Below are 17,596 nucleotides of genomic sequence, written 5' to 3' on the forward strand. Positions count from 1 at the left end.
AAGGATTTATCAGTTATCAAAATTGTTATCGACCAACTAATTGATTTATTGAGTAATCATCAATTCAAGCACTAATTTAAACATTTAAAGCCTTGAGAAAACAACTCAGTACTAAATATGTTTTTAGTCTAGGTCTGTAATATGCTGGCATGATCAAAAATACAATCCATGTTTTGTATTTTTTTTTTTTTTTTTTTGACAACAGCCTCTTTACTAACGACATGGAACCATCATAGCAACAGTTTGTCCTGAACAGGAACAGGTTGTGTGAAAAAAAAAGCAAAGAAAATGAAAGCTGTGTTGATGTTTGGAGTTCCCGCATGATTAATTCGGGGCCAGACGTGGATCCTGCACAGTTAATTCCTGCAGCATCAGAGAACGGAGAGAAGCCAAGTTCGGACTCTCTGTACTGCGGCACCAGCTGGAGACTCTGCACTTGGAACCTACACTCAGCTACACAACACAATGATAACCAGTATACTTCTACTAACCAGACTAAACACCCGATCCAATGACTGTGAGAGTGAGCGACAGATTGGCCACAAGCCAAAAACAAATCAGCTGGCCAAAAAATAAATCTGCCGTAATTCCCAAAAGTGTTCTTTCAGAGGAAATGGAGGACTAAAAAGGACTGGAGATAGGTGAGAGTTTCAAGGCCAGCAAAGTGTTGTTGGACCAGAGGAAAGGGAAGGTTGGTGTGTGTATTTCCGTTCCTCAAACAAAAAAAAGGAAAAAAAAGAAAAAAGAAGATGGCAGACTATTTGTGGATCTCCTTCATGCCTTCTTCATCTGTGTCTCTCTACATTGCTCTGTAGTTTCCTTGGATGCCCATTGATGTGAGTTTAGTCCCCTCTCCTCAGCAGAGTCCCATACCGAGGAGAGACAGGGCTAGTGGGGGAATCCAGGAAGGGTCCGCAGCAGTCTGAGCAGCCTCCCCACGCCCTCAACCGCAGGAGATGACAGTGAAGCGTTTGGAGATGCAAGACATGTTGTGCAGCACAATGCCCAAGAGGAACAGCAGCACGCATGCCACCAGGATCACCGTGCATACGCCGGACCATGTGGAGCCTTTACCTCCACCTACCACTGGCCCAGTAACTCTCCTCTCGCCCTCTCCTCCATCCAGCCCCACCCCTACCCCCTCCAGCCCCATAGCCAGGCCCAAAGGCTGTTGCTCAGGCATGGTCACCACAGTCACGCCCTTCTGCTGGCTACCAGGCAGGAAGCGACATCCCAGCTCTCCGGGCAGGCCAAGCGCCCGCTCCTTGGCGACAGGAAGGGGCAGCATGTAGCAGCCGTTGCTGGGGAGGCGGATGAAGACGGGCGTGTGCTCAGAGGCATGAGGGATGGCGATGACAGTGATGATGTCTGGGTCGTCTGGGAGCTGGGAGACGGACAGGCCCGGCGGGAGCTTGGTGACGCCGCGGCACCAGGGACAGCGAATCTCCTTCTGGCTGCTCCGCATCTGGGTCAAACATACTGAGCAGCATGTGTGACGGCAATCCAGGAGTTTAGGCCGCCGGCGGGGGCTGTAGTAGTTAAAGCAGATCTGGCACTCCAGTATGGAATCTTGGGAAAGAGTCTCCATGTTTTAAAGGTGGGTCCTACTACTGGCTCACAACAGAAATGTTTAAAGTAAAAAAAACCAAATAGATCTAGTAGAAAGGTTGACCAACTCCAAGTGACATAAGGAAAACACAGCTAGCTCCAAAACCTCACAGCGACGTCACAGCCAGCATGTCAACATGGTCCATCTGCAACAGAAGAGAAGAGACAGCATTGGTGAGACAATGAGGGCAAAAGGAATGAAACTGTCCAGTGCATTAAGTAAGCTGGTTGATTGATATGTAAGGAAGGGCAGCTAATCTTGTGCTTTTTGTGGTGGTTAATGTTACTTTATGGTGTTATTTTACAGACGCATCACAGAATCAGTCCTGACCTGACCTTCAAAATGATATGTGGGACAACACTGTCACAGTGGCGAGTAAAATTATTGTCGAGCAGTCAGACATTTATCACACAGCAACTGACACAGAAAGCTAAATTCATGTCAGCAAATCTAGATCATCTACTAAATTTCAAAAAAGTAGATGCAGGTTCAGAATTTCACACTTTCTTCCAATACACCATAAACTGTATCTGCACAGCTTAGCACTTATAATTATTGTTGCAGTATTCATTTATTTTTCATCCCTTCAGTTATCTTAATGCTTTAATGCCTTTATATTCCTGTCAGATTCAGGCAACAATGGTGTATCTTTCCATGTGTACAGCAGGCCTGTCTCATCTTATTCATATTCACACAGATTAGTTAGAAGCATCTTTGAATGTATTAGCACTCCACACAGAGAGGGGGAGGGAGAGAGAGAGAGAGAGAGAGAGAGAGAGAGAGGGAGAGAGAGAGCGAGAGAGAGAGAGAGAGAGAGAGAGAGAGAGAGAGAGAGAGAGAGAGAGAGAGAGAGAGAGAGAGAGAGAGGTTAATGGATAGCAGGGTGGAAGAAGCTGCTTTTGTTTTCTTTTCAAGTCTGTTCACTTTTGAAGTTTGCAAACAGGGCTTTTCTTTTTTGAATCTCAGCCATCCAACACACAATCTTCTGTGTTGTTATACTTCAAAGATTAGCAGACAATTCATTTCAAGATGCAATATTGATTACTTGTCTTGAATCAGCACTTGACATGTTGACATGTGACCCAATCAAAAGAGGTGGGATTTAGTTTAGCCGCTTCTCACGCTTCTCTTATCATATGTGTTGTCATAGTAACCTTCCAGCATTGTATTTCTGACATAGCCTGGCCCCAAATGGTGGTAAGACTACCACAATGCATCCTGAATGACAGGGAGCCATTATTAAGTACATCATACATTTTACATATCAGCTGCCAGCTGAATGCAGTAGGGGTGAGTTCATGAGACCCTTCGCCTCAGTATCTGTGTTAAGTATGGCTGATTCTTTTAACTGTCTCCTTCAGGCCACAGACTCCATAAACAATTTCTTTCTCCTCCTACTCCTCTTGCATAATCACCTCTACCGTGTTAATCCATGCGGAAGCTGTGATAGTTTGCTTTTACAGATGATTAAACCCTGTCAAAATAGCACCAAGGAAACAATGAATACTAAACAGGGCCCTGCCGACTTTATATTTTATTTTTTCGCCCAAATTATCAAGTGTGAAAACTGCTGAGGAGGGAAGACCGCCACATTTTTCTTTCCCCTTCTCTGCGCTGCCATCTCAACAGAGTCAGTGTCCCTGCGGGCACAACTGTGGATAGACAGCCAGAGTGAAGAGTGAGACAGATGGAGGAAGAGAGATGGAGTGAAAAGTGGTGATAGAAATGGAAAAAGGTGACCACTGAGTGCCCTGCGACACCATACATCTCAGTCCTTTATCAAAAACAAGATCTCAGGCAATTAAATTCCTCATAGCACCCTGCGGGGACACAGACGTGGCAATGATAGATAAGAGTGTGTTCACACCGAGCGTGCTAGGAGCAGTTTATTCAGTCTGAACTCTTTTAGTTTGGTTCATTTGGGTGAGAGAGGATTATAACATTCGACCTTGGGTGGCACTGCACAAAGACGACGTTTAGGATTTGATAGCATTTTATCAAATCAGAATGCAAGATAATATCCGCTTCATAAATGATGCTGAAAACATTTCATCGATCTATCTATCTTTCAATTTTATGCTGCTTATACAGGTCCAGGTCGTCATTGGTGCAGACTAAACAATGTCCTCAGGATGCCCTTGTACATAGACACGTCCTCAGCTCATCCTGAGGGAACCAGAGGCATTCCCAGACCAGATGGGATATCTAATCCCTCCAGCAAGTTCGGGGTCTGCCCCAGGGTTTCCTTACGGTTGGACCTGACCAGAGTGCATCCTCGGGGAGGCGTCCAGGAGACATCTTGATCCTGATGTCTGAACTCATACGATTCCTTTCAGAGTGAAGCAGTACACCAAGCTCTGCTCAGACAGCTAAGCTCCGTATCAGTCTTTGAGAACCATTACTGATTCTTTTAGATTGAGTTTTTAGGGATTTGTTAGGAATGCACTGATCCGTTTCTTCAGATACTGACCTTATTAAGCAGACTGGGTTTTTTTCCAGACACTAAAAAACTGTTTCTTCATCTAAAGTCTATGTTTCTGCTTTCAGTTAGTACATTGATTCAATTACTGGGGGTTTGCCAACTCAGTTTTTAGCTCTACACCAATCCCTGTCCTCATGTTACCCGACATAAAAATGATTGAGTTCCCGTGTGAAGATTTTACATCAGTAAAGTGTAGCGCAATTGGTACCATGAGTTGAGGATGGGAATCAGTATCATGACAGAAAAAAACATTGGTGTGTCTCAAGAGCTTTGTATTAGCTTTTTTTTTAATCTACAGATCATAGTGTTGGGCTACCAGACTGCTTTGAAGGTGAAGAGATGCCCTAATTTAAGGCTTCAGCTGTATAATCTGATCATCATACCCTGTTTTTTGACACAATGAATGAAAAATCTAATCTATGAATGAATACACACACATAATTTTATAAGACAGATCATGTTTGAAAACTAGGTATTCTCACATGTAAAATACTTCAGCAGAGTAAGAAGTTGAGTAAATCCTCATTAGCCTGCTAAACTCTTGAGTCAAGTCAACCATATGTGGTTGTCAGCATCATCATCCTCTGCACCGCTCAACCTCATGTAGTTCTCCATCCTCTGCCCTCACCAGCAGTACCACCAGCCCCCCGGGGCAAAAACACTCCTTCCCCAGCTAGGTCCGGAGGCCAGACCCTTCTCTCTCTTCACTCTACACTCCCAGGCTGACCTAGTTTCTTGCACACCGTTACCGAGCCAAAGTCGAGGAAAAGTGCAGATGAATCCTAGTAGTTTTATGGAGAATTGAGGGGAGAGGATGACGAACAGAGGGAGTAGGAAACAGAGAAAGAGACCTGCCCTTGAGGGGGTGAGACAGCCCAGGGTATTACTGAATCCTTTTCCCAAAGATAAGGATTAGCTTTGATCTGACATAAATGCTTTGTGGCTCAATATTCCCATACACCCAGCCTCTCTCTCTCTCTCTATTGCCTTCCTCCTGACTGAAAAGCTTCTCCTTTTCTACTTTACATCAATTCTTCATACTTTTCTTTTTTTCCCCCGTCAGTCTTTTCCTTTCCACGCCTGGCTGTCTACCCTAAACTTTTTAGAAGACTATGATAAAGCTGCATAATAGATATGAAAAAATATCCAAATAGCAATATTGGATATTTTATCAAATCATAAGGGACAGTATTTTCTTTGTACATGGTATTTTAAAGAAGTTCAAAAATGATACTGTGCAGAATTAAAGGCACATAAATTCAGTTGAATGTTGAGCAATTTTGTTGATTTGTAACATAAACTTGTTATTTCCCAGTCTGGATCACTCAGCCATCATATCTGAGGATTGTATTTACAGTTTCTGCTCCACTGCTGCTTTTCATGTCAGTTTTCTGCAGACACAGTAGTGACTTGGATGTGGGTAACAATGAAAACACAAACATCTAGTGTCATTTTTCTTCAAATTGGAGAAAAATAACACATCTGCTCTTGAGGAGTACTCTGAGGTCAAGAAACAACAGCAAGCTCTAAGGAGCAACCACAGTTGCAACTTTACAATATGATTTATCGGTTCAACTGAGCTGTAACCAGGGCAACCTGGCTTTCCAGTGAAAGCTCATTTTGTGACCCATTTTCTATCACACCTACATAGAAACACAACAAAATACCCCTTCCCTCCCCTCCAAAAGGTCCAGGAACAGCTATAAACAACAGTGAGCTGAGATCCACAACTTTAAGACAAAAATCAGAACAACCTTACATGGTAAAGTGTATGGTTAGATTTTTTTTTTTTTTAAAAAGGACAAATCATTTCCAGATCCATGTTTTTTTCTGGGGTTCTACTGGAATACCTTTGGATGATTTATTGTAAAGAAAACTCCTCATTTATCTTACACTGGCCCTTTATTCAGCCCCTCAGTTCAACCTCTGTCTGGAACAGGCTGTTTTAGATCCTGTCTCTTTACGTCCCCTCTCCAGAAAAGCCTATTCTGCTTTGTTTGACTCTCTTGGTTACACAAACAATAGTAGAAAGATTTCACTTGTTTTTCTCATTAAATTATAAACTTCTCAAAGAAATCCATATAAGTTCAAGCAGAAATCTGATCCAAAATATGCAAGTGGACAACACAAACAACTAACAGAACAATCTTAGAAATAAAGACTACCAGCAGATAGCTATTTGTGGGCACATGTGAACAATCTTAATTAAGTTTCACAGAGAATGGAGCATTCAGGCTTTCTGGGAGTTTTTTTTTTTTTTTTTTTTACATACGTTCCCCTCATGTTTTGGAATTTTGAAGATGTTTAACGTAAACAAAATCTGACATATAACAATATACAAATACCAAAATATCACAAAAAGCATATGTCCCCTTTAATAATTCTACCACAGCATTTTTGTGGCGTCATCAGGGGAGCAGGGAAGGACATATGATTTAGTAATGATGCAGAGTGACCAAGCAGCAGCCTCCACCACCCCAACATGCCTGTGGTCCACTGGGAGTAACCAACACACACATACACACACACACACACAGGACTGAACAGAAACACACACACACACACATTCCCTCAGGGCCTCCCCACACAATCAGCCAAAGAGAAAGTGCACTCGTCCTAGCAGACAGAAGTTAAAAATATCCACCACAGCCAGAAGTATACACATGCACAAACACACATACGGGAAAACACACACACAGCTCCACCCAGCTCGACATGGAGCCTGCTGATATAATAAACTACCTGGAAGCAGCTGGGAGAGGTGGGTTGTGAGGAGGAGAGGCCTGTTAATCTTTGCACCCAGAGAGTGTTTTGAACTGAAGTGAAATGTCAGAGTAGTGTGATGTAACATTTCATATAATGCGTGTTCATTTTCATTCATTATGGTACATGTGTTCACACTGAGCAGGTGCACAGCAGTTACCTGAAATTTAAAGGAGTACCTAATAAGTCCAATAGAGTCTGACTGATACTGATTTTTATATATGGCTTTTATACGGCTGATACCACCTTAAAAAGTTTCATTTAACCAGAAATTGAAAGACTGGTGATCATGTGAAAAACATACAGGACTAAAATCTCCCTGTCATCAGTAAGAATAATCTAGACTGGACTGAAGCTCATATTCACCTTTTTGCTTTATAAAGATTTAGATCCATCAAAATGTATCATTGCACAATTGCCGTCCAATGCACCATCCTTTTTCAGCTATCTTGATATTAAACACCAGAGGAAGTGAAAGGAGAAAACACTCATCACTTACAAATATGGTAGGAACATTAAAACTACACAGCTTCATTTGGAGTCCATGTGATTTGTGGCACTACGGCATCTAATTTATTCAACTATGCTTGAATGGACCACTCAAATAAAATGACGGATAAATGAGCTGTGCTGTGAGCTGTGATGCAGGTTTTGCATGTGTTGATGTTATGTTAATTACTTGTCACGTACACATGCTTAACTACGTTTTACTTGGTAAGAACATTTAATCAGTGAGCAGTTGGTTAATCTTGCGTTTCATCCGTGGGATTTTAGCAGGAACATGCATAAATGGTGCAGTATAAACAAACATGTCAAATCAAATGCGTTCTCCTCTAAGTCATGACTGTGGGCAGTATGCTGAGCAAGCGTTCGCATAAAGCTGGTGTGTCGATTTTCTCACCCACACATAAAAACTTTGGATGGAAGTCAACACATCTTTTCTACAGTACATTTAACAGCTAACGAAGTCACACAGGAGCTGCTTAGGGTTAAAGGGCAACAGCGGATGCTTTTTACACTCCACAGTCAGCCTGTACAGTATGTGTGTGTTAATCCAGAACTCATCAATTAACTTAAACTGCAGTCCATTTTTCATATACGTTTCATGTTAATTGCACAGGCGAGAAGGACAGAGAACAGTGTGTCCTTAAGTGAAGGGTATAGTGTACAGTGTGTCTGAGAGTGCTCTACAGTCTGTAGGCACTTTTGTATTGAGTTCAGCTTTGGTAAACTTTGACTGTGGTGACATTGTGGGAAATAGAGCTATAACAATTAGTTAATTATTTGAATAGTTGCCAATTATTTCATTTGCGGTCATGTTTAAGTCAAAGGTGCCTTTTAACAACTTCAAAAAGTAATCACGATATTTGCGTTACTGCCCAAGACTCCTCTGATGGAGTTTAGACTGCTTCAGAAACAAGCATGGTGTGCAAAGCAAGTTTATTTGTATGGTATATTTTAACAACAGGACAATTCAAAGTGCTTTACATGAAACATAATGTGCAGATAAATATCTTTTGAAATAACAATTAGCAAGCCAGCATTATGTTAGTATGCTCCCACCTGACTAACTGTCTTTCACCAATTAGCCCTACAGAGTACGAAGTGTTATCATAGCACAATGTTTGGAGAACCACATATTTCAGTAAGGAACACGGGTGAATTTTGCCATTTCGTGATGTGATCCATCTATGATTGTGCTTTGTTTTTAGGTGTTGATTGATTGATTTCCCATTGCTATTTACCAGGTTATATAATTTTTTTTCATTTCATGCATTTTACTGAGATTGTGTATTATTGCCACTTATAAGGCCAAAAGACATCCCCTGTCCACATACTACATATGTGGTCTTCCGGTTACTTTTGATTCCTTAGTTCAAATTACTGGAATTGATTATGATTTGATAATTGCAGGCTACAGCAAACAATAGAGTGCAAAAATCCACAAGAAACAGTTTTCCCAGTTTGATGTGGGAGAACTTGACTGGCCTGCACAGAGCTCTGACCTCAACCATATCGAACACCTTGGGGATAAACTGGGACACCAGTCTTAATGGTCTTGTGTTTGAATGGGAGCAAATTCCTGCACTCAGAATCTGGTGGAAAACCTGTTATAGCAGCAGATCAATGCTCAACAATAACATTTGGCTATATTGATCCTGTGTCCACTTACTTTTTGACATTAGTACATTGGTATATGTATCAGTGTGTGTTTTAGCTTATACAGTATGTGTATGTGTTGCATGATAAAACAGAGTGCTTATTTTAGTGTTGTTTGTGTTTCCTTGTCTATGCACCTACATCAAGTTTGATGCGTGTTGCATTGTGTGTGCATGCGTGTGTCAGCACAGATGGAGCCTCTGATAGAGGCCTGTGCAGCCGACCACTACAGGACACATTATGGCAATTTCCAGCTTGAGGAGCCAGCGAGCATCAGAGCTGGCAGGGTTGCTGGATGGGTTCAGCCCCCACAGATCTGCCCTAGCGTGACTGACCGCCATTCTAACTGCACTGCTGTGACTATTCCCATCCAGAGGAGACGGCCAGAGTACGAGGGGACAGCGGTGTTCATCCTGCACAGCTCTCAGGGTACCTGGTTTCATTCCCCAAAGCCAATATTTGACTACAGAAGCCCCTTTCCAGATTTAACAAAAATAAATCTGTTTGGGAAAAGAAAAAGGAGGTACAGTGCTGATTGAATGGCCTCTCTGGTCGGCATACCCTCAAACACGTAGACACACATTACAACTACAGTGACAACATTTCACTCGGATAGATAGGGAACAAGCAACTCACTTAACAAATGAAACTAAATGGGTTTACAGTAAAGCTGTGTATTCCACCTCAATACCAGTGGATACCAGACAAATCTGGAGTATTGCAAGCTATCAAGTACCAAACATTTGCCTTGAACACAGTGTTAGATTCTTAGACTTGTTTATTTGTGTGCCCAATTTAAACTGTGTTTTAAATCAACAACGTATTTGAACAGATGCTTGTGTAAAGACAACATCAAATGCCAATTCATCTGTCATATTTGCACCAGTATTCAGAATATTTCAGATTACAGCTGTGAAGGAATTAATTGCTTCCTTCACAAGCAGCTTTGTTATTGTCCACCAGGACAAATTCTATCAATGATGAGTGAAGTAATTCATTAGTGAATCAAAAGCCCTATTTCAATGATCAGCTAATTATCTTGATCATTTTAATCCAAAAAAAGCCAGAGATTTGATAGTGCCAGGTGCTTAGATGTGACAATTAGCAGTTTTCTTGGTGTAACAATATAGTAAATTGAATATTTTGGGTTTGGACATTTAAGGACACTGCCTTCTGCTCCAGAACGTTGTTGCATACTGGAGTGCATTATATTGTAAAATGTTCCATTTTTCTCCACACCGTTAACATAGGATATATCTTCTGGTTATGTCCTTGAGCCTTCTCATTACCGTGAGTGAGTTAAACCACTGGGTCTCATTTTTTTTAACAGGTTTTTGTGCAGATTAAACGAACAAGATATGAAATGTTAATTAGTGAACTTTAGAGGCACTGGTAGGCAGATTTTGCTACATTTAGACCGAGCCAGGCTAGCGCATTCCCCTTGTTTCAAGTCTCTAACGCATTGGTTTAAGTGGTTCTGTATACTACAAGTGTTGCTGGAGCTTTGACCTTGGTAGCTTCATATTTACCAAGATATTACCCTTCTCACTTAAGAAAAAGAGAGGTGTATTTTCTAAAACGTCATGGTTTTCTTTTCAGCCACAAAACATCACAAAAACTTTTATATATGGATGACATTTTTTTGCCACATCTATTATGTTAAATAACCAACCAACCCAGTGAAAACTGATATCACAATAATGTCAGCCATGATTGGGTTTTTGGTGCATATCTTTATTTTTCTTCTTCTGTCATGAAAAATTAACCACGGACTGGAATTAATAGAGGAAGGAATGCATTTTCTGTTTTTATTTGACACTTCAGAAAACAATCCTGACCTTTAAAATCCTGACCTTTTCAGCAAATGTCTGCCTAACATGCAGACTAAGGGGCAATGTAAAAATTAAATAGTTCTATTAAGTAAATATATTTCTCTGTTACAAGTAGTAACTGAGAAAATATCTCTAAATTTACAGCAAATATATATTATCCATGTTTAAAGTTTAAATTTGAAAAATATGTGTATTCTAACATACCTGCATACATGTGAGTGACAGTGACATGCTGGCCACATGCTGCTGATGCTCCTACACTCTCCCATCAAACCACACCGAGGTCACACAGAGTCCAACAACTCTCATCAGCAAAACAAATCACCAGCCCTCTCTGCTCTTTGATGAAAGGCATCTCTTCACTGAGAAATTGTGCAATTTTCAAAGCAGATGAAAGAGGTGAATGCTGTGATTTCAGCAGCCAGAGGCCTAATCTCCATCTACAGATTCAAATAAAGATCCAGGAGGTCTGAGATAAAGGAAAGCACCGGAGCTCTGCCCAAACTTCAAACACGCTGACACTTTTAATTAAGCTAATCTGCAATGAGGCTGCTTATGTAAATGAGAATTATTTTTTAAACTATTAACAGTGGGACAATGGCTCTGTCAACATTTTATTACATTTGGAAAATAAAATTTGCTTCCTGAAAAGGTCAACCAGTATTTCAAAAACAAAGATGTCCCTCAAAATTATTTCATAAGTGAAAGTGGTCGTAACTTTTAACTATAGGCCATAATGTGCTTTTTTCCTTCCATGCCAGAAATCATTTCACGAGGGCAGGTCTCATTTCTTCAAATTGAGTATATCTTGCAGTGGAATGAAACACTTTGATTCACTTATTAAATAACAGAGTTCACCACAGTCAGGGTGATAAAAATGTACTACTGAGGACAGGCCTCGGGGCTGTGTTTCTCCAGAGAAGATGGCTCTAAAAAGTCTGAAAATCACAAACCTTTATGGAAAATAGCTTGTGCAGTGAAATGTGTTTCCTGGAGCTTTGTCTGCTCAGTTAAATCTACTGACACATCTGGATTTGAGCTTTTTAAGTCTGATATAAAATGGTAAATAAGAATCACTCCTGATGCTGCGGTCCCTGAGAAGACGGGTTATAACATTGTGCATCTTTTTGCCGTTGAGCATATCCAACACTGAGCCACACAGCAGGCAGCAAATGCACCACGACCCCGGTTCCCCTGACTGAGTATGAGATCATTCACACATCATCGAGCAGCACAGCAGGAGTGTTTGTGTGCATCGGCGCTGGTGGGCATGTGTGTATGCTCGCATTCGTAGCATTTTCATTGCACAAGCATAAAAAATACCCAGCTTGGGTTTTTAAGGAGCTCAGCAGGTAAGCGTTCAGGGAAGAAGAGATATAAAGAAGTCTGACTCGAGAACATCCTGATTAGACAGTCATCACATGTAGCATCGTCTCTTCAACCTGCACCTCGACTCCCTCGTCTATTGCACTTATGGCAACGCTGCAAGCTAACACTTTCAATAGTCTCAGTCAATTTGAAACACAGACAGGAGATCTAGCATGTTGCTGGGGGACAAAAGTTGTCATATCACTACCGTTTTGTCAAAACCTTGTTCGGAGGTTTTCAGGGAAAAGGCCAGAGGTGGTTGAAGTGACGAGTTGACAGCGTGCTACAGTTTTTAGGTTGCCCTCAAACTGTTTCATGTCACCTTGTCACAATTAACACCCTCAATGTCTTCACTGGAACTTTGACACGTTAATTATGAGCAAACCCAAACAAATGAGAAAGGCAATATAACCTATATAACAAAGCAATCTCTCCTACACACACACATCTGTGCTTTCAAGAGGCAAATGGAGTTGTCAGCCTAAGACAATAAGTGGCAAACCTGAGGAAACCATGGATAAGCATCCTGCAGGGAACATTTTTTGATAAGCTGTCTTTTTTGGTGTTTTTTAATGCTTCCTGACAACTTAATTTAATAAAAATCTTAATTACTGAGCAACTGTTTACATGTAAGAATGTGCAGTTGGGGAAGTTAAAGTCCCCTATGTTGTTATCCCTGTTCCTTCTGTTTGATGTGTGAGCTTCTCTGTGCAGTGCTGTGATATATGTGCAGATTGTTTTCACATTCATCTGATAAAGAGTAAAAGTTTCTCTGATCCAACCTTAAATCTCAATTTAACCCTACAAGCATGATTTGTGCTTAAAGGATACAGCTGTCAATTTGTCATATTTCTCCTATTGTCAACATATCACATGCAGAGTCAAAGCAACAATGAACTGATTTACAAACAAGTATTGTGTGTGTATCCAAAGCCTGATATATCTGTGCTGTAGACCTCCATTGTTGTGTAGTTGTTTTTAACATGTCAATGAGCCACACCGCTGCAGTGACCTGTTCCCTCGTTCTATAAATTTCTTAAAGAAGTACAAAGTCAAAGATACCTGCAAAAGCTAACTTTATTTTCATAAAAACACACTCAAATGTTGCATGATATTCTGTGAAATATCCCAGATCCTTCACTAAAAACAGACACATGATAATTCAAAAGTGAGTTTAACCTTCATGCATTAAGTTCCTCTCTTGCAGGAATTATATTTAAATACTTTCACTCTTCCCATTAGCTCTGGTCGTGTCAAAGCTACTAACTAAACCTAATGCATAACAGCTACTTTCCATTTAATGCAATTAAGTTTAAAATGCCAATTAAACACAAGAATATCGCTCTGAGTAAGATGAAATGACTCAAGGAGGCTGAAGTGCTGCACCAAAGCCGTAGACTGATGGAGTGTGTGCTGTTGCCAGGCAATAGGAAGCTGAATACCACATGAAGTGTATTACTATTGTGCCAAACAAAAGCTGCATTTTAGAAATGTTGCGAATCCTCTATCAATGACAGGCTGTGTGTTCAGTAATCCATACTGAGTAAACAGTCCGTCTGCAGTCATTAAAGGGACACAGGAACCAGCACGGCGAGCAAACAATTAACCTGCTTACTTTTCGATCCAAGATCAGCCGCATGAATAGGATGCAAGCAGTCTTTATCTGAGCACACTGAACTAACACAATAGAAGATTAATATGGCCAGTTTATATAAACTGAGTGCTTCAAAAACATCTATTAAAGATGTGAATCTCTTGCTGCGTCATAATTTGATTAGACTTTGGTTAAAAATATTCCTTATACATCTTAAAAGTTTGATTTCCATTCATTCCATTAGATTTTTGTCCTTTAAAAGATAAAAGCAGAGGGGAGTTGCAAAGTTGCTACAAATCATGCACACATTACACACTGTGTAACTTCAGAGATTGTTATTATAAATGGTTCTGGGATTGTGATTATGGATTTTGTGTTCCAGTTTGAATTATTGAATTGTTGATCATAGAGAATGAAAAAAAATGATATTTTTTCTACCTCTAATACATTGTTCAACGGATTTGATAGTAATTATCAATCACTGGTGCTTCTCAGCAGCAAGTAGACAGCATAAATTTCAGGCTAAACCCTCTTTGCTTTTCTCTGTGTGCTTGAAGATAATTACAGAAACTCACAGTTTTGCTGTCCTTTGAGAAAGCTTGCTTTTATTCCCCCCAATAACTCCACCATTCAAGCAAGTTGAAACACTTCTTTATCATAATCCTAAATCCATTGCGTATAATAAACCAATTAAGAATATTTAATCCTTCTACTTAAAAGTGAAAATTGAAATCTTAAAAACAAGAAGCTAACAGCAGTATAGATACCATGATGTTACAGCTGTAATGTCTCTATAGAAGGACAAATGAAGGCTGTATGTGGAGTGAAAACACTGAAGGAACGTAAAATACCTATATCACATTATACAGGAGCCATTTTCTTTAAAGGGAACACATCATGCTTTTTGCTATGTTATACTGTTATGACATGGTCAAAGTTATCGCTAATTCCTCCTTGTGATGTTTGCACATACGCGCCAACTACCGTCTATTTTGTAGCCTTTGGTGCTGAGGTTTTTTTCATGTGTTGTTCATGTTGTCCACTTGCACATTTCACATCGGATTCAAGCTCAAACAAGTACAGATGTATTAGTGAAGTTGACATATAGAGTAAAGAATAACAAAAAGAAGGGAAATTGTACTACTACTGTTTGTCACACAGCTGGCCAATCAGAGCAGAGTGGGCTCATCAGACAAAGGCTGAACTCTGCATAAGATTAATTGAGTTGAACTATAAATCATGCAGAGATATTTCAGTAGAGCCCTAGAATATAAATATAGACCTGAAAATGTGCATATGCCTCCTTTAAAGAACTAACTTTGGTGATGAAAGAGCCAAGAAGTGAGGCTGCCGGATGCCAGGCCACCTGCTACTACAGTTTGGAGTTTGAGAAATGGCCGTTATGTCTTCCATCGGCTATTTTCACACCCTCTCTCCTTCTCCCTGTTCATCTTTTTTAGCGAGACAGACAGCACTGAGGCTGTAGACACAGAGAGTGATGTCAGCGTGGACACCTCTGGCTAGAGAAAACACAAATGGGTCAATACACTGATTGGCACGTCGATCCCAAGTCACTGGTCAGGTCTTCCTCTGATGGACTGAGACAAATCCATCAGGTCAGACGAAATACTGACACTGTAGGCGCTAGCTGTCAGCCTCGTGCTAATTTTGATTTCTATGTTAGTAACCTCATAGCCAGTGTACTCACACCTGCCCAGCATCAGTCCTATTTAACAAAATAAATGTAAACAGTTCAGTTAGGACTACTAAAAGATAGAAAATTAGTAGTTGTAGTTTGATCAGGCAATTAAAAAATGTGATTTGGTTTGTTTATTTAGTCCTATATGACAATAAACCAAATAACTTTGGATTGTGAACTGTTGGTGGCACCAAAAGAAGACATTTAAGGTTGAATCACTTAGGCTTTAGAAAAAAACTAAAAAAATTAAAAAATGTTCACAATTTTCTGACATTTTATTGACCAAGTTACAGCCCTAAATAAGACAAAACACCCTAAATGTATCAGATTACCTACTTTATGAATCTCTGACTGGTCTAATACACTCCTAACATAATTGTCAATCAATTAATAGTGTGAATCCTATAATTATACTGTGAATAGGTACAATATGGAGTCTATAAGTCCAAAATCTTGAACTGTACTACTTCTAATTATCCAGCAAGTAATTAGAGACTATTTTCATTACTGTTTCATCTGTTGTTGTTTATTTAATAAAATTAATTCATTGATCATGAAAAATGCTCCTCGAACATTCCCACAGCCAAGGTACTATCTTCAAATTCCATCTTCTATCTAACAAACGGCAACATAAATTCAGTTTACAAAGATAAAAAAGCTAATACTGGTAGCAAATCTTCACATTTGAAAAGCTGGAACCAGAATATTTATGACATATTTACTTGATGAAGGCAAAAAAAACCCAATAACTTTCAATCAACTAATAATAATAATAATGTTAAATAGAGGTATTGTTTCGACACTAAACATCATACCAAGTCATTTGTTTTGATCTTATCCCACGAGCAGTGCAATCGGACAACCAGAGTCAAATATATGAACTTTTCAAGGATGGTGCAGGCTAAAGCTGGAGAAGCTGCAGGTATGAACACATGATTATTCTCACCATATGCTCTCAACCTCTACGCACATCATCAAACACACCAACACAGCCTTGAAGCCTCTGTACCTTCTCTAGAGGAACATGAAGTGAAAACACTGGGGTGGTTTTGAAAATTTTGAAATAAGAAGTCAGTCCTTAGTAATGTTTGGGGACTGTAAATCAGCTCATCTAGCTTTTTTATGAAGAAAAAGAACTCTGGAGGAACCTTGGCTTACTAATTTATACTTTAAGGACAGCTTGTAATAGTTTCTCTTCCAATCATCCTCCAGAAAATGTCCCCAGATGTTGCCAAAATAAATAGGCTTTGATATTCTTACATGCCTTATCCCTGGCTGGCAAAGCTCGCAGTCTTTAAAGGGAGCGCGGTGTTGGTGCATCTGACAGCTGAGCGGGACCCTGTGATGCCGGTAACGACATGAGGGATGACAACAGAAGCTCCGACATCAAAGCCCTGCAGCTCTGACACACACACTGGGAAATTTGCAGCAGATTACCAAGGCCAGTTATTCATCAGTACTTACACAAGCTAGATTTACAAGTCAGAACATATACACACACACACACGCACACACACACACACACACACAGAGTTGCTCGGAAATGCTTCCCGTTGCTCATTTGTACATGAAAAAGAAAGGGAGTAAAGGAGGGCGCCTCTCAGCATCCTATCGACACTCACTTAAGATAATGGGCCCTGTTGGGGAGCGTATAGATTGGAAAATGAATCTAGGAGCTTCTGTATGCCAGCAAATGGGCAGGCAAAGCAGATAAAAGGGCTTTAGAAAAGGGGACTCTACAGTACCCGTGGTGGCAATTTGTCAGGATTAAAGCTGGATGGTGTCTGTCTTTGTGTATGTGTGTATGTGTGTGTGTGTGTGTGTGTGTGTGGGTAGATGTGTGTGGCTGTCACAGTGTCAGGTGTTGTTCATTACCCTGAGGTTGTCAGGGAATTGTAGCACTGATCTGCAAGCATGCCAAGGTCATCTGAGGCTGCGCTTTCATCCGGCAACCCTGCACAACCCCTGAAACTGGGGCAGCATTATTTTCTTTATCTGTTCATCTGCTGATTATAGTTTCATTTAATTAATTCATAATTTGATATTTAACAGATGACAAAAGATAGAGATTTTGTTTTGTCTAACCAAC

At 40.3% G+C, this 17,596-nt stretch overlaps 1 protein-coding gene across 1 annotated transcript in view; it reads right to left on the bottom strand.

Annotated features, from left to right (window-relative positions):
- Positions 1-650: 650 nt before the first annotated feature.
- Positions 651-17,596, bottom strand: part of rnf152 (ring finger protein 152) — a 45,229-nt gene continuing 28,283 nt past the window's right edge. The window contains exon 2 of the mRNA XM_053342280.1: positions 651-1,754. Coding sequence (XP_053198255.1) covers positions 944-1,588 — 645 coding nt within the window. The 5' untranslated portion in view covers positions 1,589-1,754 and the 3' untranslated portion in view covers positions 651-943. The remainder of the gene's footprint in view (positions 1,755-17,596) is intronic.

The sequence above is a fragment of the Scomber japonicus genome, chromosome 21 (assembly GCF_027409825.1).
Source record: "Scomber japonicus isolate fScoJap1 chromosome 21, fScoJap1.pri, whole genome shotgun sequence".
NCBI classification, from domain to species: domain Eukaryota; kingdom Metazoa; phylum Chordata; class Actinopteri; order Scombriformes; family Scombridae; genus Scomber; species Scomber japonicus.